The sequence below is a fragment of the Nuphar pumila genome, chromosome 4 (genome assembly GCF_984573655.1).
Source record: "Nuphar pumila chromosome 4, dmNupPumi1.hap1.1, whole genome shotgun sequence".
NCBI lineage: Eukaryota > Viridiplantae > Streptophyta > Magnoliopsida > Nymphaeales > Nymphaeaceae > Nuphar > Nuphar pumila.
Window position 1 is genome coordinate 15,286,797 of NC_143252.1, and position 23,324 is coordinate 15,310,120.

A 23,324-nucleotide genomic window follows, 5' to 3' on the forward strand; every position below is an offset into this window, starting at 1 on the left:
AAGGGGGAAATCTGTTGGTGGCAGTGAAAATTACAGACCCACATCTTCTACATATTTCTGGGACATGATGTCAGAAATTCTTGAGGAGATGCTTCAGTACATCCTTGTGAAGTCCAACAAATCAATCATGAAATTCCATTTTGCCGACTATAATAGAAGAATCTGCACACAATTTTAGCCAATTTCAGAATAGATAAAGGAAGACATTAATGCCATGATTCCCCCCCCCCCCCCCCCCCCCCCTTCTCATTCAACGTCTGTTGTCTCAGTTCAGAAGCTAGTATTTCCTTAGGTGAAACTTTTCCCCCCTTTTAACCAAGCCCCAACTTAAGATGATTCATGATATGATGAACCCTTTTTCTATGAAAAGCTGAAAGGAAGTTGAAACTTATTTAAATGTGTGGTTATCATTCCTGCTGCATTCTCTGTTTTTATTCAGTTCTGATGGTTGTATGCATGGACATACTTTTCAGGGAAGATGGGAATGACTTTCTTCTTCAGATGTGCAGATTATCAGGGAAGCTTTTGAAGGTACTCTTTGGGTAAACCCTGTCTGTGAATGCAATTCCAACACCACTTTCATTGGTCTCTGTTAGTGATGATGTAGATTCTTTTAGTTAGTGTTTCAACTTGTTGTAATCATTATTGGTCAATGTTCAAAACCTCGCTGGGCTGACTTGGTGACTTGGCTCAGTCAGCCTGGATTGGCCACACTGGGTCAACCCAGTGAATGACCATGATTTTACACAAGACTGTCAAATCCCAGGTTGAGCACGAGCACATGTGTGTAATTGACTAGTTGCTGCTTGTGACACTAAAAATTTCTTTGTTATGATGGACTGATCTTCCTATTGTACTTATTCAAAACCCCATATTCCTTGTTAACAATAGTTCAATGTCTGTGGTGTGAAGAGTGAATCATGTAAGAGCCTGTGCAATGGTCAAGAAAATAGAGAAATGAATGGAAGTCATATACTGAGGAATAGTACCCCCAAGAGAGGATGCTTTCCCTCGTCTTTCAGTTTATGTAGCTAATTTCTTTCAAAATAGCAGTTGTATCTTTGGTTTAATATTTGGAAATATTATCAGACTTCTGCCCTGAAGGCATTTTTTAATCCAACAATTCCTTCTGCTTTTCACTGAGCATGAAGTGCATATGGAGTTAGTCCTATATTTTGGTTATTTTATGTACTGGAGTGAGAAAGGATACTTGGCTAACAGTTATAACTCTTCTAATTCCAAAATCCACACTTCAAATTTTCCTTAACAGAATCCTAAGTGGAAAAATAGAAAGGAGCTACCAACTTGGCTACTTGTTTGATTGTGCTTCAGTTGTTTGTATGCTTTGTCAATGTAAACGTTGCTCAAATCACTTCTATGATTTCATTAAGAAATTTAAAAGGAAGAAACATAGAAAAATTGATTTATCGTGGTTGGAGGACAAAACCCTAGGTTTTGTTTTTATGCAACCTATCTTACTACTGTATTATATGTACACCCACCCACATCCACCTGAATCCTGGCAAGAAAGTTAAATGGGAAAAATACCGAGGTATGGATGATTAGATATAAATGTTTGCCATTTTGTTGCCTGAATTGACTAATTGCTCATCTAGAAATGTCTGGTATCTCAATCTTTTAGGTGCCAGGGAAGCACCTGGAATAGCTTGTATCAATACAGCATTTTTCTAAATATAAAATAAAAGGGGCTGATGGTCTTTATGGTGTTGGCGTCAGATCTTTTGAAGGGGAAGAAAAAGGGAAGCATTATTGATCCTTTGACATCTGTGTGGGTCATATAGGGATATCATCTCATGTTTTGATTTCCCATTAACAATTGGATTAGGAATTGGTTCCAGGGGCATGTGGGAGAAATTCCTTAGGCACAACATAAAATTCCGAAAATTTGGAAGTTTGACCTGTACATACTTTGTTTCATATTATTTTAATTGTTATATTTATTTCTCCCCATATTCAGGGTGGTGAACCTGATCTGATGACTGCTGCGAAGATGGTTCTCCATGACTGGCAACGCGGGCGAATACCTTTCTTTGTTCCCCCACCACCTGAAGATAACAATGCTGGAACTGACGCGTCCATTGTTTCTGATGCCAAGGAGGAGGGTTGTATTGATGACGGTCAGACATCTGCTGCAATGAAAGTTATTGCAAACGTCATCGCAGCACAGCAACAAAAAGATGTCCCCTTTCAGAAGGACTTCTTCAGGGAGGGTAGTGAGATTGAGGAATCAGAACCTGGTAAACTATCATCTTTTGCTCTTAACCCTACCTTGTTCTATGGGAAGAATCACTTCATTTATTCCAAGATTTATGTTTTTAATAAGTTCTGTTCTGAGGTTATTGTTGTACTGCAAGCACCATAATCCGTCTTGATGGTCAAATGCTTTACTGTTATTTACAAAAACATATCCAAAAGGTTTTTATAATTCAGACTCAGTCCCCAAAAAGATTGGTACTTCAAATGCATATTTCATGTACTTTTATTATTTTAACCAAAATCATAAGTCCTTAAGTTGACCTTGCCTATTTCATGATTACCCTCTAGAATATATATATATATATATATATATATATATAGATAGATAGAGAGAGAGAGAGAGAGAGAGAGAGAGAGAGAGAGAGAGAGAGAGAGAGACTGGTTAGTTTTGAATTTATGAACTACATCTAAAGGGAGAATAATCACCAGTGTATGAATTTGAATAACTGAAGATAAAACCAGGTATGTAAGTCTTTTAAGATATGAATTTGAATTGTGAAAGAAGACATTTTTGTAAGTAACCCAATGATTTAGTGTTTATGGCATTGTCCTTTGGAAAAGTAACATGATAAACTCCATGACCTGTGGGTCTCAGTTTTTTATGGCCTTCTATCAAACTTCTGGTTGAAGCCTTGATTTGAAGATTTTTGTAACATGTATCTGATGGTCTATTGTTGCAAAGTAATTGTGGTATCGGTTGGAATGGTGGTTAAAATAGATTCTGTTGTTTTTTCACATTTGCAGTTTGCACAAACAAAATTGCACAAGCAAACTCATTTGCAGATTAGGCTCACTTATATTCCCTTTAGTACCTGTGTTGGTTTCTTTCAAAGTATGAGGCAGATCTGCCAATACTGTTCTCTTTTTCGTCTGTCTCTGCAGTTCTTTTATGTTTATGCCCGTAGAATTTGTCAAAGCTGATTGAATTGTTGAATCCTTTTCTCAGGATTAAACTTGGGGGAAGAGGACTGATTGTACACTTAGCTGGTGGTGAGCATTTGTGTACAGTGGGAGTGATGGGAAATGTTCAGAGAAGTTGATCATGTGAACCATCCCCAATGCTATTTAAAGTCGTCATCTTCCTTTGCAAGGAGAGCAGGCATAAAAACACGGTTGGTCTTATTCTACCATATCAATGCACATCTGTTACTTGAGATTCCCGGATTCACTAATCACTAGGCATGTAATGAGGGATATTCGTTTGTCTTTTTCTGTAAAACTTGGATATCCGTTGGCACGACTGCAACAGATTTCAATTTTGTGAGGTGTAAGAGATGGATCCTAATGACAACGGTCAAAAGTATTTTCTTCAGTCCAGAATAGAAGATGTTCCTTTCGGTAGTTAATAAAACCTTTGGGGTTGGAATTTTTTCTGATAATTCGCTATATATCTTTTGGGACCGGACACTCTTATATGATGTTGAATGGTGGGCAAAGTGGCAAGAAGAGAATACATGTGGCAGAAATAGGTATATCAAGATAGGTTTCTGACTTACAGAAGGATAAGTTTAAAAATTAATATACCAGACAATGTTTTGAGAGTACTACCAATAAAAGAAAATTTGGAGAATGTCATGGTTTGGACGTGCGCTAAGCCTGCAGGTCAGTCTTTTTTTTTTTGACGACCAGAAAACCCTCACTGACTACAATGAGTTGCTTAATGGGCCTTCCCCCCTGCCTCACCCTAATTAGAAAAGCTAGAACACAAGCCAAGTGTGTTGATGTTATGCCTTTTCTCCATCGCCCAACATAAAAATGAAACGTCGTGATTGAATCACAATGTTTATTTAGCTGATGATTGATTGATATGTTTAAATGTTCATAATCTGATTTTTTCTGCACTATCTGTTGGTCACGATGGTTGGAAGCATGAATAATATTGAGCTATGATTTCCAAGGGCTCGGAAGATAATTCTCAGGCCTTATGTTCATATCACTTGTATAATAAAATGCAGAAAGCGCATAAGAGGGGATTTATACAGGGTCCAAAGTGGCTGAATGGGATCTGGACCTACACCAGAAAAGGAAATAACAGTGAACCGCCTCAAAAAAATCTAGACCTGGATGGATCATGTTGCCTTTGTATCTGATACCCAAGTAAAATTCAACTTTTCTCGGTTGGGCGAATTTTGTTTTGGCTTTTCATAACTCTATGGGATATCAAAGGGTCAATGGGGCATGGACGTTCGTGAGAAACTTGTCTCAGTATCATTATCTTGGATATTCTAGTTCTTCAAGATATCTATTCTGCATCCAAACCTGTCACAAAATATTTTGAAATTTTTGGTATTCTATCACAATGTTGGCCAATGCGATCCCAAAAAGTGCAACATTTTTCAACATTAACAAATTTTAACAATATAATGCTTTTATCCCATCTCAATATTAACCCAATATTTTTTTTTATAATATTTTGGATTTTATATAACTATTTTCTAGAGAATTTCAAAAAAACAATTAATGTATTGCAAGATTTCCCAGAGAATGATATTTGTGACACTGATCCAAACACACCTCTGAAACTAAGCGAAGGGTGATCTTATTTGGGTCACAAATTCCCTTCAAATATTTTGATATTTTCCACCTGCTTTAAACCTTCATTATTTCACTGATATTTTGAAATTGCCACATTATTTTTATTTAAATGAGTTAATCTTAAATTTATCAGTAAATTTACCAGTTTTACCAATTTTTCTTAAACTCAACTCTACAATAATATCAGGTCAGGCTTATGTAAAATTTGAATCAGATTGGTAATCCTCATAACAGTTCTTTATTTTTTCCTACTGATCAACATGTTAGATGATTTCTTTCCCAACCAGGTCTCCCGTTTTTGGGTCCAGCAAGATTCACGAAACAATGGATGGATATATGCAGGGCCATTGTTGATTAATTTTCGCTGAAATATTTCACTGTTTGGTACTTAACTTTGGAATTTTGCTTTGCTACCTAAATAGCAGTAAATAGATTTAGGAAAAATAACTGTCTTTGTGGAAGTCCAAGGGATCTGAGGATTCAAATATTTGTCCTCAAGGAGTATCTCGGGCTGCACAGAAAATACTGGAGTTGGGCTTGAACATCCTAGATCTTTCTAGGCTTGGTCTGGTAACGGGCCTGTAGAAAATAATAACAGCAGGCCAGTCAAGGGAATGGCGTGGCTGGTGCCAAACCGTGTCTATCCTTAGTCCTTGCATTGGATTCCTTCCCATTGACAGTACCATCCACCATCTTTATTTCCACAAAGTCTTTTTAGGATCAGAAGAAATATTGTTAATAGACCAGCTTATTGCTAGAAAAAGCTCTTAGTTTTCATAATTCAGGCTCAAAAGGGTGTAATTACATAACGACACTGTAAAGGGGGGGCTGAACATGGAACCTCAGTATATGCTCTTCCAACTTGGCTACAAGAGGAAGAAAATATATGTATCTGTTACATTACATTTATTATATCAGCTTCTAATTTAGACAGACAGCATGTGGGTGTATGAGAATCTCGTTTTGCATACATCCGATCACTGAAAGCGAAACACAAGACTTTGAAACATATTCATTTACTTCCACATGCTAAAGTCCAGTACCACACGACAATCTCACACTCCACAGATAAAAATAGATAAATAAATAAAAATGAAACCAGCTACTTGTTGACAATGAACAAGCTCTTTAGAACAAAAAGATAAATAATCAAAAAATACGTGAAAAATTAAATCTATCTTTAAGTGACAAATAGCGTTCCAAATCCTCAATTGGGAGTTTTAAAACCAATTAGCACAAGAAATGTAATATGCTTGATCTTCTATGATACACAAGCTAGCCAACCAAGTTTCTTTTTCCTTTTACCAAGCCAAAAACGTTGTTAAAAGATATAGGGTAAAGCAGCGAATGAAACAGCTGGAAGATTTGGTTGTACAATCACAACCGAGGGGTCTCAGGTTCGAATTGATGGTTATCCAGCTTGCCTATCCGAGAGAGAAAAAAAACGGTTAGGATAAAGAGAGGACACAAGAAGTTATCACATGCCCAGAGAATAACAAAACGAAGGCACCAAAGAACCCCCACATCATTCTTGAAGCTTACACGAAACAGAATACTTCACTCCTCCAGAGGGGGAGGGTGCTCACCACTGAGGCTATCTGTAGGCCATGAAATTGATCTGCATTCCAAACTAATTTCAAATCTATGTCACATGGGTGCGGGTGCGGCATTTTAAAAAAGCTTGGGTGCGGGAGGGCGAAAATATAATATATATATATATATATATATATATATATATATATTTGAAGTTTTAACAGTTAACAACAGTAACACTAATGAAATAAAAGATAATTATCGAGAGTACAGTTTAAAAAACAAAAATTATATATATGCTAAAATTCATCATTATAAGACTGCATTAACCAAACTTAATTGAGTTTCAAAGCTTCATTAAGCTCTACTGGTCTGAGCCGAGTTTAATAGTTTAATTGAGCACTGCTAGATGCATATATGGTTTTAATTTTTTGCTATTGAATTAGGCAAATATCAGGATTTGATGGATATCTGATTACATGTAAAAGAACCAAATAAGGAACGAACACCGGTCCAAACGGGGCGAGACCCCAGTTTCCCCCTGGCCAGGACATATATGCTTGGTTTCCCATCCGACTCTTTTAGTTATTCTCTCCTAGTTACGTAACTGAGCTACTTTTGAATGGTAACCAAGCTGGTCATCCCTGAAGAAAGGCTGTATTGTCCATGATCATTACATTGTGCCCCAAAATCTGGCAGCTCATTGACTTTAGATATTTTGTATTAATTTTTCTAGTACGTAACCTCCAGCCCAGCACATATCTCGAAAGAAAATCAAAATCTGATTTAATATTTGCAGGCAGGTACAGTGGACTGCAATCTGTACAGGCCAACATGGGCATCATTACCCTTTCGCCTTCCTGAACCCTCTATTTTAACAGAATGGTTGTTCGCTCTTCAATTTTCAGGGTACAATATGGTTGTTCCCTGAGACCATCCAGATTTTCATGAAAAGTTAAGCTCTCATCAACTACGAGAGGTGTCAAATCTTCAGTAAAAGGTGAGAATGATGAAGAAAGCCACCAGGTGCAGTATCAATGTATTGCCTGATTCACTCCCAATCAAAAATGTGGTGAGGACCAACATCCTGTCCAAGAGATGGAGGTATCTCCCGACCGCAATCCCCTTCACAAAATTCGATGAGGATCATTTCCCTTCGACCATGAAGCAACTCAAGAGACATAAGAAGTTCGGCGAGTCACACTTGCATCTAGAAGGAACCGATCTTTTCACCGTTGTCAATCGATTCTTGTTGAACCAGGCACCTTCGCAGGTTTAGCCTGTGCTTGACCCAAAGAAACGATTCGGAGAAGACACTCCTTGGCAGTTGGCTACGGCATGTGGTTGCCGTAAAAAAAGTTGAAGAGTTGTGTCTCGAAACTCGCCACGTTGACAAGCCAGTTCCTAAGTTTTCTAGCTTTCATGCCCATTTCAGCGGGCCTCTTTTATTTTTCAAGTCCAAAACTTGGACATAAATGACCCTGGGTGCGTTGACGGCACCCAGGGTCGGGTTGACCGCACCGGGTGCTGCACCCGCATCGCGTCGATGCGGGTGCGGCACCTGGTTGGCAGAATCCCTGTGACATAGTTTCAAATCAACCAAATAGATGACTTCGAAATGTTGGATGTAAAAAGCATTATCTGTCAAGATCGGTTATCCTTCTCTCAAACTGTCCAGACTCCAAACTCAAAAAGTTCTCAGACTGATGTGATCAAATATTACAGCAGAAATCCATCCCAATCTGTACATCTGGATAATGGGATTACAGGTTTAAGGACAAAGGATCTTCATCTGTTTTAATGTGATTCAGTCTCTGAAATTAGTTCTCATCCTAACCTTCATCACATCCCCTTTGAAATTTTGCACTTTTGGTGAACATGCATCAAGCATCCTCAATCAAGTGAGCAGTTTCACTACTGAGATATGTGTGATTCTGAAGGCATGCCTAGTAATTGTAATCACAACATATTAAAGAGAAAAACAGAAAAGATGTAAACTCTATATTTTCCAGTTTGTCCTAATCTACACTTGAAACTTCATTGAAATGAAAGTTTCCTGAAATAAAAAATTGACAAATAATTGAAAAATCATCGATATAATCTGAGATAAAATGGAGAAGAAAAAAAGGACAAGTTGTAATGACAGTGTCCAGTTTCGGAGGAACAAATAAAACTTAACAGGATGATGAAAATTGTGGAACACCATCAGTTGTCCAAAGACAGCATTAACTCATTTATACAGAAGCATTTCCAACACATCAGAAATATCACCAAAATCTTTTTTCAATATCTAGGGTTTCCATAACTTCATATGCTACAATATAAAAATAAGCACTGTCTTAGTATCTTGGGGCATGTAAAATAAAGTTTCAAGCAGAGTTACCAGCTTAATTTTAAATATGCACAAATATGAAAATAAGGAAATCAAGAACTTACCATAAATGGGTTATGTCAATACACCAAAACTATATACAAACTTGAACAACACTGGCTACACCTCATTTGGATGGTCAGAGAACCCAAAAGGATCAGTGAACAAGATGTACTTCGTGAAAATCATACTGTATTGATTTGAAAATTTGTCTCCACATTTCTTTCAAGTATGCTCCAGTAGCCTTATGAAGATCCATTATACGAAGAGCAAGCTCTCAAAAGTATATATCATATACATGTAACCTAAAAACACTCTCCCCTACAACAAATGAACTTACATTTGAATTAGGTGAGATTAAGTATCTTTGTGCTTCGAGAGGCTCCTAGGTAGTCTGCTGATAATATTTTCATCCACCTTTTTATAATGCCTTGAGATCTCTTTATGGACCACTCCAGCATATCTATCAACATGTTCTTCATATTTACTATACAATGCAGGAATTGTTACTGCAATTATAGTTCCTGCATCATAAAAAATTTCAAGTTGGCCAATACCACAGATATCTGCAGGTACGGGGTCAATCTATGGAGAACATGCATTGGACTAGGAAACTCTTTCTTTTCTCATTTAGACAGGTTTTCAAATAAATCCAAAAATAAAAAAACTCATATTTCACTGAAATAATTCAACCTAAAGCATGTTTTCTAGTAAACAAACAATGACAAACACACTTATAGGTTTGGATTGAGAAAAATACATGATATTGAAAACAAATTGGTCTATTCACCATTCCATTACTATCATGCAATTTAGTTGCCAATACTTGGCAATATGTTGGCCGTGCAATTTCGTGGGATACTGAAAAGGAATCCACTTTGTGCTTACTATTTACAAATAACAAAAAACAAACTGAATGAAACACTGATAAAAAAAACCCATTAGTATAGATGTGCTTGGATGAATATGAATTGCATCTAACTTAGATACAACTGGGTAAAATAAGCTTAATTGATCCAAAGTTGAAACCATATATCTAATAAGAATCCAACTTAAGATTAAGTGGGTTCACATTTACTCTCATTTTGGGCTGAAATTGAACTTAAGGTTGAGTGAATCATTAGTCCCAACTCCCAAGAGATAGGTCTATTTAAACTCATGGATCATAATAGTTTAGAGGTACCATTTGGACACCCAAAACCTGGTTTTGGGTGTCAAACTAGGTTTAAGCCACAAAATCTTCTGTTTGGATGCCACCAAACCGGGTTTTAGGCCAACCTGTTTTGGGGCAAAACTGAGTTTTCAATCCAGTTTTGCAAAACAGGTTCCCCCTTCTTTTTTCAACCTGGTTTATCAGGGAGGACCTGTTTCCCAGCCCCTTCCCCCTTCTTCACTTTTACAACATAAACCTCCTCCACCCTCAAACTGAGTCCAGTCATTTCCGGCCGGACCCTGGCCGGACTGGTACCGCCCTCTACGGGCGGTACCACTCCAACCTATGTCACCTGGGTACGGGTGCGGGCGCAGGCACGACACGGCAATTCCAAAAAATGTGGGTACAGGGACACGGCTATATATATTAAATATCACATAAAATCAAAATAAACTGAATATAATCTAAATATATATGCTATATCGTAAGTCACACAGACTTGGCTAAAAGGTCAACGCACCCGCGTCGACACGCCTCGACACGGGTGCGGCTTCGGACAGGGGACAGACATGGTCAATTAAGTGTCAGGCTCGGTCAACGCACCGGGGCTGAGTCCGTTCACATTTTTGACTCAGTCAACTTTGACCGAGTCTATTTTTGTCCATTTATTTTGGTAAGTTTGTGTTGTTACTTCAATAGAATTACTTTTTTATTTTTGCTTTAAAATTTACAATCTTATATATATATATATATCCGTGTCCATGTGTCCAAATTTTTTGAAATTGCTCTGCACCCGTACCCGTACCCATGTGACATAGGCTATATCTAAAATATATATTACATACTGAAAATATAAAGTTATAAGCTGAAAATATAATTATAAATTATAAATTAAATACAAACTTGTATGTACGGAGGGTAAAATGGTGTGTCCGGGTGTCGATGCATGTTGACACAGGGATACGCGTGTCGAGACGGGTACAGAGGGAAAAAGTGAGTGTCCGGGTACCATAGACTCCGACCATTTTCTGCTGGTGATCGGCCAGAAAATATATTTTTTTGTAACTTCTTTTTTTAAAGTGAACTCCGCCTGTGTATAACTGTTTAGTTATACACTGCCGGTCCCAAGCCCGGATAAAGGAGGAGGGTTGCGGTAGGCCTGTGACAACCAGCATAAAAACTTAGTCATACCCTATGAAAATGAACCAATATGAGAATTTCGTTGGGGCGTTCCCTACTGAGCGACGCGCTGTACTCTCTAGGCCCGGAGGCAGTGATAAATGGGCAAGGGTTGCTAGGTCGTCGCCCGGAAGCGACGCGTCACACCGGCGCCCGGGTGTGGTGTCAAATAGGCAAGGGTTCCCTCACTTTGTTGGACGGGTGGGGGTAAAGAAGTTAGTCCAAGACCATAAAATTAGGTTAGCCACTTGGAACATAGGGTCTTTAACTGGTAAGTTAGTAGAGTTAGTAGATGTTATGTGTAGGAGAAAGATTGATATTTTATGTCTACAAGAGACCAAATGGGTAGGTGAGAAAGCAAAAGTGATAGAACCTTAGGGATATAAGATTTGGTATACAGGAATAAATAGGAATAGGAATGGAGTAGGGATTGTTATGAGTCGTCAGTTTATAGATAATGTAGTTGAGGTCCGTAGGAAGGGTGATAGAATTTTACTTATTAAATTAGTATTAAGTACGTATATTATTAATATTATTAGTGTTTATGCACCTCAAGTAGGTTTAGATGATTCCATTAAGCATCAATTTTGGGAAGATTTAGATGGAGTAGTACAAGGGATATCTTATGGAGAAAAGCTTTTCATCGGCGGTGACCTTAATGGACATGTAGGCATTAGTAGGGATGGATTTGAGAGTATCCATGGAGGCTATGGTATAGGAGAAAGAAATGAAAGTGGAGAAAGGATTTTAGATTTTTGTTTGTCCTATGATATGATCTTAGCAAACACTTGGTTTAGGAAGAGGAAGTCTCACCTAGTAACATTTAAAAGTGGGGTTAATACGAGTCAGATAGATTTTTTCCTACTTAGAAAGAGAGATAGGGGTTGTTGCATCGATTGTAAGGTTATACCGGGAGAAAGTGTAGCTACACAACATAGAGTCTTAATTTTAGATCATAAAATTAGACAATGCCGCAAAAGGGATAGACATAGGATAGATCCTAGAATTAAGTGGTGGGCACTGACAGGAGCTAAACAAGGAATGTTTGTAGAACAGGTAGTTAAGGAAGTTGATTGGTGTCTCGAGGAGGATTCAGAATCAATGTGGAATAAGATAGCGGGTGGCATGAGAAAAGTGACTAAGGAGGTATTGGGTGAGTCTAAAGGCGGTGCACCACTAGGTAAGGATACATCATGGTGGAACGAGGATGTCAAATTAGCTATTAAGGTTAAAAGAGAGTGTTATAGAAATCTAAGTAAGAGTCGTGATAATGAGGATTTGGAGAAGTATATGATAGCAAAGAAAGAAGCTAAAAAAGTAGTTCGAAACGCGAGGGCTAAGGTATATAAAGAAGTTTATGACAAGTTGGATACCAAAGAAGGCGAGAAGGATATTTATAGGCTTGCAAAGATGAGAGATAGGAAATCGAGGGATTTGGGTATGGTTAGATGTATCAAAGATGAAACACAAAGGGTTTTAGTCAAAGATGAGGAGATTAAGGAGAGATGGAAAGATTATTTTGATAAGCTATTTAATGATAGTCATGCTCAAGATCTTGGAGACTTCTCCATTCCTTTTCATGAGATAAATCGTGACTTCATGCGCAAGATTCAAAAGAAAGAAGCAGAGGCTTTGAAGAAAATGAAATCAAGAAGGGCAGTTGGCCCAGATGGTATACCTATCGAGGCTTGGAAATGCTTGGGAGAGAAAGGTTTAGAATGGTTGACAAATCTTTTTAACTTGATTTGGTGAACAAATAAGATGCCTAATGAGTGGAGGAAGAGTACTTTGGTGCCTTTATATAAGAATAAGGGTGATATACAAGATTGCACAAACTATCGTGGTATAAAACTCATGAGTCATACTATGAAACTTTGGGAGAGGGTGATTGAGTCTAGGTTGAGGAAGGTTGTCATGATATCGGAGAATCAATTTGGTTTTATGCCTGGAAGATCAACTATGGAAGCTATACATCTTCTTAGACAACTTATTGAAAGATATAGAGAGAGGAACAAAGATTTGCATATGGTTTTTATTGATTTAGAGAAGGCATACGATAGAGTACCTAGGGACGTTCTCTGGTGGACAATGATGAAGAAAGGTGTTTCTCTCAAGTACATTAGTATAATTAAAGATATGTATGAAGGAGTAGTAACCAATGTCCGCACTTGTGAAGGGGTAACAACCAATTTTCCGATAACGGTTGGGTTACATCAAGGATCTGCTTTAAGCCCTTTCCTATTTGCGATAGTGATGGATGAGCTTACGAGATCAATTCAAGAAAATGTACCGTGGTGTATGTTGTTTGCTGATGATATTGTTTTGATTGATGAGTTTAGAGTTGGGGTTAATGCTAAGTTAGAATTATGGAGACAGACATTGGAAGCTAGAGGTTTTAAGTTGAGTAAGAGTAAGACTGAATATATGGAATGTCGGTTTAGTAAGCAACAAAGTAGTGATGGGAGTGTAGTGAAGCTTGGTGAGCAAGAAATACCGGTGAATGATTATTTCAAATATTTGGGATCCATCATTCAAAAGTATGGAGAAATTGATGGAGATGTAAATCATAGGATAAAGGTGAAAAAGTGTATATTGTTTCGGGTTCGGGTCTGGATCCTATACCAGACCCGAGTTCATTGTAAAACTTAAACTTAAATGTTTTTCTTCTGGGTTGGGTTCGGATATTATATTAGACCCGACCCGACCCATGTTCACTTAAAGGTTTTTATACAATGCATTAGGTCACGATTTCTGATATACAGAAATCGTGACAGCCGCAGGGCTCTTTTGGTTTTCCCTTCTCGTCTTTCTCTCTCTCTCCCTCTCTTTCTCTGTTTTCTCTCTTAATGCAGGTGCAGATGAAATTCTAACATGGTATCAGAGCATAGATCCTTCTAGAGGTGACCACGATCAAAAAAATTTGAGGTTTTCTCCTTCTCACTCTCTTTCTGTCCTTCTTTCCCTTTTGCCTCTTTTCTTTCCCCCTTTCTGAACCTCCCTGTCTACTCACACCTCACGTGAGTTACATTTTTGCGAACCTGTGATTCACGGGCCCCCTATCCACGTGAATCCAGATCGTAGATTGACTACGCTTCACGTGAACTGATTCACGTGAAGGATCGGTCTTCTCCCAGATCGTGAGTTAACGTCTCTTCACGTGAATTCGTGAACTGATTCACGTAAAATGTTAATTTTTCTCATTAATCGTTTGATTTTCCTTTCATTCTGTCTTTTCCAAAATATCTCTGCATATTCGAATGTTATTGTGCTTCCCTTTGATTCCCTGTGCTCTGCTGCATCTTATCATTCCTGATTTCCCTTTGCTGAAACAGTCAAAGGAGGAGTTTCTTAACGTGTGATTCTTTTTACGTTTTTTTTTGGTGCCCAGAAAGGACCAAAGTTTCTTCATATTCTCATTTTAAGAGACTACGATTCTCTGACAAAAAAAAAAAGAGTATTGGGAGAAGGTTGATTTTTTTGTCTATTGATTCTTATTCTCTATGGATCCCTACCATCCTCAATCAAATCTTTCCTCAAGTTTTCTCAACCAACTTGTTTCTGAGAAGTTGAATACCTCAAATCTCTTGATCTGGAAGAGGCAGATTATTCCTTTCATAAGGAGTCAAGGCCTCTTAGGTCACTTGGATGGAACCACTTCAGTTCCACCAGAATTTAGCCCGAGAGAAGAAAAAGATGACAAAGGAGTGAGTTCAATCGTGTATGTCAAAAATGCTGAATTCCTCAATTGGGAAAGAAAAGACCAATCAGTTGTTGCATACATCACATCCACCCTGTCTCAAGAGATCCTACTTGCCATTCCTGACAATTGTACAGCTCTACAACTCTGGGAACGACTGGTTCAGACGTATTTGCAGGTTTCTCAAGCAAGAGTAGTTTTTTTAAAGAGAGAATTTCAGTTGTTAAGGAAAGATTCCATGACCATCATGGAATATTTGAACAAGATGAAGACCATTACAGATCAACTTGCAGTTATAGGGTGTGCCGTTAGTGATAGTGACATGGTGCAACAAACCCTGAGTGGATTGGGATCTGACTACAACATGATAGTCACTTCACTATTGTGTCTCCCTGTTCTTCCTACCTTTGATGAGCTACGAGCCAAATTGATCCAATATGAAATGACTCTGAAGGGATTCTCTGAAGAAACTCATAATCATTCAAATTCTCAAGAAGTTTTTACTACAGGAGTGACCTATGGAAGAGGACGAGGACGAGGAGGACAAGGGCGAAGTGGACACGGAGGGCGTGGTTTGTTTCCCACTCCAAACATGTTTACTCATGCGCAGGGAACAAGATCCATTCCTACTTGCTTCCTTTGTAACAAAAAGGGACATATCAAGGCGAACTGTTGGCATAATCCAGAGAATAAAGGAAAGAGTCCACAGACAGAAATCAAGAGAAGGTTCACAAATACCAGAGACAGTGGAGAGATTAAAGATTTGCTGATATCTGCCTTGTCAGAGTTAAAGTTGAAGCAGAATGATGAAGGCACTTGGTTTGTCGATTCCGGGGCAGCGACTCATGTGACAGGCGATGCAGGTAAAATTTCTAATCCTATTCCTTATTTTGGAAAAAGTAAGATTGTCACTGGAGATGGATCCCACCATCCTGTTTCCCATGTTGGAAATACTGTTATCCCCATGTCATATTCCACTCTTACTCTTTCTGACGTTCTTCATGCTCCTGACATTAAGAAAAATATTGTCTCTGTCTCTAAACTTATTGATGATAATAATGCTTCAGTTGAATTCACTCCCTTCTCTGTGCAGGTCAAGGACCTACGCACGAGGGAAACATTCGCTGAAGGAAAGAGACGAGGCAACATGTATGTCTTTGAAGAAGCTTCATGTCGTGATGTTCGCCCTTCTCACCTAGTTTCGAAGTCTTCATCAGAGTCATGTTCCTCCTCTTCTGCTAGTGTTTTTAGTATCTCTGAATGCAATAAGCCATCCTTATGGCATAGTAGGTTAGGACATTGTGGGAGTCATTTTATTGAGAAACTTGTTTCTAATAATCTCATTCCAAAAGAAAGTCTTAAAAGGGATGAGAGTAGTCATAAATGTTCCAGTTGCCTTTTATGCAAGAGTCATGTATTGCCTTTCAATTCAATTAATAAGAGAGCTTCAAAACCTTTTGAGATCATTTGTTCTGATGTGTGGGGACCAGCCCCAATTGTCTCTGGGTCTGGAAGCAGATATTATATAATCTTTGTTGATAGCTATTCTCGATACACTTGGATATATTTCATAAAAAATAAGTCAGAAGTCTTCTCCTTGTTTCAAAATTTCTTTTCCTTGGTCAAAAACCAAATTTCTGAGTCCATTCAGTTTTTCCAATGTGATGGAGGTGGGGAATTTTCATCCCATGACTTTATTTCTTTTCTTCGAGATAACGGAATAGGAAGAAGGGTGTCCTGCCCTCACACTCCTCAACAAAATGGGATTGCTGAACGAAAACATAGACATATCGTTGAAAGTGCCATGAGTATGCTTCATGACAGCAATCTTCCCATCAACCTATGGACAGAAGCCTTTCATTCTGCCGTGCATGTGATAAATAGATTGCCAATGGTCATTCTGGAAAACAAGTCTCCTTATCACTGTCTCTTTGAAACTCATCCTAGTTATCATGATCTACGTGTTTTTGGATGTGTTTGCTATGTGCATGTTGATCGGTCCCTGAGAAACAAGTTTCAAGACAAGGCCCAAAAGTGTAGGTTTGTGGGATACGCAGATGACTACAGAGGATATAGGTGCTATGATCCCACCAACAAACGCATCAGAATATCAAGAAATGTTGTCTTTGATGAGCAAAATTTTGATGACAAAGCTGATGCAACCAATATACCAACTGAAGTTTACTATCCTTGGTTGAGTTCAGAACTTTTTGCTAGCACCAGCGAAGCATGTTCACCAGATTGCGTGCAGCAAGAAGAAGAGATGTCTGAAAACACTGAGACGTCGGGGTCACAGATTTTAGAAAAAATACCTGGTAGATACAAAGGCATTGTCTATTCCAGACAAAGACCGATGACATCAAGCCATTCAGATCATGCTTCAGTCAACAATCTGACCCCTTCTCACACTCCTGAGATCAGAAAATCAAGCCGCATACGACATCCCATTGACAGGTTGGTCAGCTATAACAACTTCTCCTTGGATCTTCAGCTGTTTTTAACTGCTCTCAATAAAGAAGATGAACCCACTATGTACTACCAGGCAGCCAATTCTATCAAGTGGGTAGAAGCTATGAATGATGAAATGCAAGCTTTGCATGAATGTGGAACTTGGGAAGTCGTTCCCAGACCGCCTGACAAAAATGTTGTTGGATGTAAATGGGTCTACAAGATAAAGTACAAGCCATATGGAACTACTGAGCGATACAAGGCAAGACTCGTAGCAAAAGGATTCACTCAAGAAGCAGGGCAAGACTATGATGAGACTTTTAGTCCGGTTGTAAGAATGGGAACAATTCGAATTATTATTTCTCTGGCTGTTGAACATGGGTGGAAGTTGAGTCAGCTTGATGTAAAGAATGCCTTCTTGCATGGGAATTTGAAAGAGGAAGTGTATATGGAGCAACCCCCTGGATATCAAGAACAAAATTGTAAAACCCATGTGTGCAGGTTAAAGAGAGCTATCTATGGTTTGAAACAAGCATCTCGTTCTTGGTTTGATAGCTTCTCACTAGAGATTCAGAAACATGTATTTTCACGTTCCATGCTGAACCACTCATTGTTCTTTTTTAGAAGCCAGACTGTGATCACTCTGTTATTAATTTATGTTGATGATATTGTTATCACAGGAAACTCTGTGGTTCACATCCAAGAAGTGAAAAACTTACTAGGTCAGAGGTTCAAAATGAAAGATCTTGGAACTCTACGCTATTTTCTTGCTGTAGAAGTTGATAATCAAACTCATGGCTTGACACTCACACAGCACAAGTACACTGTAGATGTTCTCCGCAAGGCAGGTATGAAAGACTGCAAACCTCTGGGAACTCCGAGTGTACTGCATAAAAAACTTAGTGCTCATGATGGAGATTTGTGTGATGATCCCACCAGGTATCGAAGCATAATAGGAATGCTGCAGTATCTGACCTTCACTAGACCAGATATTGTTTATTCAGTTAATCAAGTATCTCAATTTATGCATGCGCCACGTACTGGACATATGGAAGCTGTCAAGAGGATCCTTAGATATCTGAAAGGGACTATTGGGGATGGATTGACATACTCACCACAGTCATATGGAAAAGATGAGCATAGACTGACTGTATATTGTGATGCAGACTGGGCTGGGGATCCTGATGAACGAATATCTACATCAGGATATTGTGCCTTCATTGGAAGAAATTTAGTCTCTTGGAGCAGTAGAAAACAAAAAGCTATCGCTAGATCAAGTACTGAGGCTGAATACAGATCTATGGCTGCTGCCACTGTCGAAGTCACATGGATCAGACATCTACTGACTGAAGTAGGAGAAAAGATCTCCCACACTACCTTGCTATGTGACAACCAAAGTGCTATTAACATGTCATTCAATCCAGTACATCACAGTCGTGCTAAACACATTGAGATTGATCAACACTTTGTGAGACAGAAAGTTGAAGAAAAAGAGATTGAGCCTGAGTTCGTCAATACTGAACAACAAGTTGCGGATCTGTTTACGAAAGGATTAACAAAGGATCGTTTTTGGACGCTCAAAGGCAAGTTGTGTATGGTTCACAACCATGCTCAACTTGAGGGGGGGTGAAAAAGTGTATATTGTTTGGGGTTCGGGTCTGGATCCTATACCAGACCCGAGTTCATTGTAAAACTTAAACTTAAATGTTTTTCTTCTGGGTTGGGTTCGGATATTATATTAGACCCGACCCGACCCATGTTCACTTAAAGGTTTTTATACAATGCATTAGGTCACGATTTCTGATATACAGAAATCGTGACAGCCGCAGGGCTCTTTTGGTTTTCCCTTCTCGTCTTTCTCTCTCTCTCCCTCTCTTTCTCTGTTTTCTCTCTTAATGCAGGTGCAGATGAAATTCTAACAAAAGGTTGGGTGGATGAAATGGAAAAGTGCAACTGGAGTGTTGTGCGATCGTAGAATGCCATTGCGGTTGAAGGGAAAGTTTTATAGGACGACTATTAGACCCGCTTTACTATATGGTACGGAATGTTGGGCTGCCAAGAGACATCATATTCAAAAAATGAGTGTAGCTGAGATGCGGATGCTTAGATGGATGTGTGAAAATACAATAAAAGATAAGATTCAGAACGAGGAGATACGTAAGAAGGTAGGTGTTGCACCAATTGAAAATAAGACGCGAGCGAATCGTTTACGGTGGTTTGGACATATTCGGCGAAGGCCTAATGATGCTCCAGTTAGAAGGTTGGAGAAATGGGAAAATATATTAGTTAAAAGAGGTCGGGGTAGGCCTAGGAAGACTTGGATGGAGATGATAGGAAAGGATATGAATGCTTTGAACCTCACTGAGGACATGGCATTGGATAGAAATGATTGGAGGAAAAGGATTCATGTGGAAGACCCAAAATGAATTTCTTTTTTGGTTCATATCGCTGACCCCAATTGTTTTGGGATAAAGGCGTAGTTGTTGTTGTTGTTCTTTTTTAAAGTGGCTGCCGGCCATTTTCTGGCCAGCCACTGGCTGAGAAATGACGAGGATGGTGTCACACGTTTTTTTTTTCAAAAAAGTGGATGGCTGACCATTTTCTGGCCAACCACTGGCCGGGAAATGGCCCAGCCAGTGTCACCTTGTGAGGGATATGGTAACAGAGGACGAAGAGGATTTGGCCATGCTTTTGGAAGAAACAACAGAGGACGAAGATCATTGTCTACACCTTGTTAGAGTGGAGTGGAAGAAGCATATGCCAGTGTTACGGATAGAATAATGGAAACTTTAAAACTAACGCATGGAGAAATAGGACTCCTAAAACCAAATCCATGTAGTTGAAATAAGGCATGATGATGATGAACCTAAAAATAGTACCATAAGATGGGCAGCATCCAGGTTAGTTAAACATGTCCGCAACATACTCAATTTTCTTATTGAATAGGACTATGCCATGCTTGTGATGCTGTGATGTTTGATATACCCATGAGAGAGAGAGGTTAAAGTATAAATTACAAAAGAAAAGGTGTTACCTTTGCCTTGTTTGTTGGTGGATTATTGACTTTCTTTTCTATCCTTACTAGTGCTTTTGTGTTATTATTTGAACTCAATACAGAATACCAAAAGCTAATACAGCCAAAGTTTTAGAAAGTCAAACCACAATATAAAGTATAGAAATATATTAAAAATTTTAGTACCACAAGGCATATTTTCTTTCATAGGAATAGATTGATCAAATCATCAAACTCTAGTTCTTATCTTTCATCATAGAGCTTTGCCAATGAATACAGAGATGAGCTAATGCGGCCATTTTTCAAAGAACAAATTTGATGATGGAAAAGAAAGCAATTTTCATACAAACATGAATGTTTACTTACCGATATATGCCAACGTAAAGAAAGAAAAAAGGCCACCAACAACAGAGAGTAGCCACAGGCAGAACACCACCTGTCAGATGGTAAATCTCTATCATGGGTCAGAATTTGCACATCTGCATAATTTAACAAAATAATTGTTGAACATATTGGCCATCTGCAGTTGCTAATTACCTTAAAAAACATTCTAAAGTCCTTTCCCAGAGTAATGTCATGGGCCATTAGACACATATAGTTGATTTTAACACGAAAAAAAGCAGCAGAATTGCTGACCATTTCTTCCGATAAGACCAATTCCGGCAGTGGCTGAGGTTGTCTGTTAAGGCCAATTGGTGAAAGAAACAGAAGAAAAAAATTAATATGTAATAATACAGGGAAGCATGTGGAAACAGAATTTAACTCGATGTCAAGGCCTTACTTGTTCAAAAGAACAGAACCATTTGCTCGTATAAAAAGCAGTACAACTAAAATCAATAGAACATCTGAAGAAACTGATACAAAAGATAATCCTGAACGCTCAAAAAGGAGCCAAGCAATTGTAGCTGCAACAATAATGGCAAGTGGTACTCGTCTCCCTTTCCACAATATGACATCTGCAGCTAAAAGTAACACAGCATAAAATAAAACAGGGTACCAATGTAAGCAGTTGAAATATCATGAAAGAGAAAAGTAAGACTTTAGATGCAATGAATTTCTGTTTAGTCAAAAACTTTTGCCCAAAAATCAATTTTCAAGAAAAAAAGTACCCTCTTCCATGAAATCCACCTTGAAGGATCATAGCCATTGGTTCGTCTCTTGTTTTCCAGCAAACCAGATGATTCGTCAGGATCCTGCAGCAGGCAAGGGTAAACGACCCAAACCTGCATTGAGGATCATCTTCTTGGCTTACCAGAAAACAGAAAATTGCACAAATCCTAGGAAGGGATTAAGATACAAATGTTCAAACCATAGCAATGTCGAAAACCATAGAAAGAGGTGAGGAATGTTAGGTGTGAAAAAGGGATCAAAGCGATTGCATGTCACATCTTTCCTTAATAAGAATGATGGAGCCATACATTAGTTACCAACTCTTGACCGGATAGTATTATCTCTTGCTGACATAGGTTAATAGAAAAGAACAATGCAGGAGTTTCCTCATCCTTGTTCAGCAGAAATAAGATGAACTCCATTTTGATTGATTGTAGTGTAGGGTTTCATCATCACTTGCACATATTATAAAATTGTTCTCCGTAGCTTGCAATTCAGTATTTTATTCGTATTAGCAAACCTTCTTTACATGTATTTTCCTCTTACACATAAACTTTTACCTGATCTCTTTTATTTTTCATAAGACTTTCTTGACAAAAACTGAACAAAAAAGAAGATCCAAGATGTCATGAGAAATCTACAGCCAGGAAACCAGTGAAACAGCAATTAACCATATCAGGATGCATGCAATCCCTCATCGGGAAATGTCAGATAATCTCGGATGCTGCACAGTGGAGCACAATGTTGTACCACTATATCCCACCTTATCTCAATCTCGTAAATGAGTGTGTACAAGCAAACACCCTTATGCATCACAACAATATATAAAACTACTAAGCACCGGGCAATACTGCTACAATCTAAATCAAACATATGAACTTAAGTTCCACACACACACACACACAAAATTGCAGTCTGAAAGCGAGATTTTTTTTCAAACCACAGAACCCATCAAAGCAACAACAAGAAGAAGAATCCCTACATTCATAAATCGAAGAATGATGCAGCAAACGGGTGTATGCGATACCTTTTCCGCCTCCGACAATCGCACGAATGGATTGTTGGCGATTGAACAATCGGTAACCTCCCGTAGTTGATGGATCGCTGCCGTTCGAAGCCACAGCGGTCGAAGAGCTACACTGCTCCAGTATCTTATCCTTTCGCGCGTTAGAATTCGCCTCGGCGTTGGACGAATCATGCGGGTTATCCATCATTCACTGCCCCACAAATTAAATACAAAATAAAAACAGATCAACTATTATCCAGAGAGAAACAGAATAAAGAGACCCTCAATCTCCAAGAAAGGGCAGTAATGAGGAGAAAGAAAACCCCAGGTCGAATCGAGAATGGGAACCCTCGTTCCTCTAAGAAAGACTGTTACGATTGCGTGATTAATCGCTCACAAGAAGCCCGAAAAGAAAAATGAAAGATTAAATTAGATAAAATAGTTGCTTTCACGCCAAAAATCGAATGGAATTCTTCAAAAGAAGAAATGGAGATCAATCGCAGACCCAAAATGAAGAAAAATACTTAAAAAATTCAAGAGAAAAATATCAAAAGAACACGAGAGAACCATTTCAAATTGCAACGGTAAAAACGCATAATTTTCAGGGAAAAAAAGAGAGGAAATTACCCGGAAGAAGAGATCGAACGATTTTCTTCATAAATTTCACTGAAGTTCTGAAAAGGCCAAACCCCCAAACTGGAACACATAAAGGAGTCGAGTCGATATCGTTTCAAATCGGATGATCAACGATTTGGATCGTTCCGTTTTGGAGGCGTGTCGGAATGTAAACGGGTCGGATTCGGTTCAGAGTAGGGATTACTAAATCAAGCCAAACATGAACAACAGGTTCGGTTCGGCTCAGCTCAGCTCAGCTCATATAAACATGTTAAGCAGTAATAAATACAATTTTGATATATTTTATGGGTAAATAATTGGTACTAATGAATGTACAGAACTATTGAGTAAAGATCATCTTTCCTTTCACAATCTTTTGATTTTTTG

General features: G+C 38.5%; 2 protein-coding genes across 3 annotated transcripts in view; one reads left to right on the forward strand and one right to left on the reverse strand.

Moving 5' to 3' along the window:
- ATNUG2 (GTP-binding family protein) overlaps positions 1-3,743 on the forward strand; it is a 29,239-nt gene extending 25,496 nt beyond the window's left edge. The window contains exons 10-12 of the mRNA XM_090002565.1: positions 474-531; positions 1,979-2,258; positions 3,224-3,743. Coding sequence (XP_089858691.1) covers positions 474-531; positions 1,979-2,258; positions 3,224-3,249 — 364 coding nt within the window. The 3' untranslated portion in view covers positions 3,250-3,743. The remainder of the gene's footprint in view (positions 1-473; positions 532-1,978; positions 2,259-3,223) is intronic.
- Positions 3,744-8,755: 5,012 nt separating this feature from the next.
- Positions 8,756-22,998, reverse strand: LOC149839478 (Reticulon family protein). Of its 2 annotated transcripts, none has more exons than XM_090002567.1 (6): positions 22,950-22,998; positions 22,344-22,533; positions 20,988-21,162; positions 20,744-20,885; positions 20,573-20,642; positions 8,756-9,240 (listed from the first exon to the last, which is right to left on the reverse strand). In XM_090002567.1, the coding sequence occupies exons 2-6, from the start codon at positions 22,528-22,530 to the stop codon at positions 9,074-9,076; spliced, it is 741 nt and encodes a 246-aa protein (XP_089858693.1). In that variant the 5' UTR covers positions 22,531-22,533; positions 22,950-22,998; the 3' UTR covers positions 8,756-9,073. The 2 variants fall into 2 exon arrangements, with proteins under 2 accessions (XP_089858693.1, XP_089858692.1); XM_090002566.1 differs by having other exon boundaries at positions 20,988-21,168.
- Between the last annotated feature and the right edge of the window lie 326 nt (positions 22,999-23,324).

Bases quoted from the DNA above. Each gene is read 5' to 3' on its own strand.
- LOC149839478 (XM_090002566.1), bottom strand. From the start codon at position 22,530: ATGATGGATAACCCGCATGATTCGTCCAACGCCGAGGCGAATTCTAAC. The intron at 20,643-20,743 runs GTAATTAGCAAC...ACCATCTGACAG, and splicing joins ACTTTAGAATGTTTTTTAAG to GTGGTGTTCTGCCTGTGGCT. The intron at 9,241-20,572 runs GTAAGTAAACAT...TTTATGATGCAG, and splicing joins CTTTACGTTGGCATATATCG to GAACTATAATTGCAGTAACA.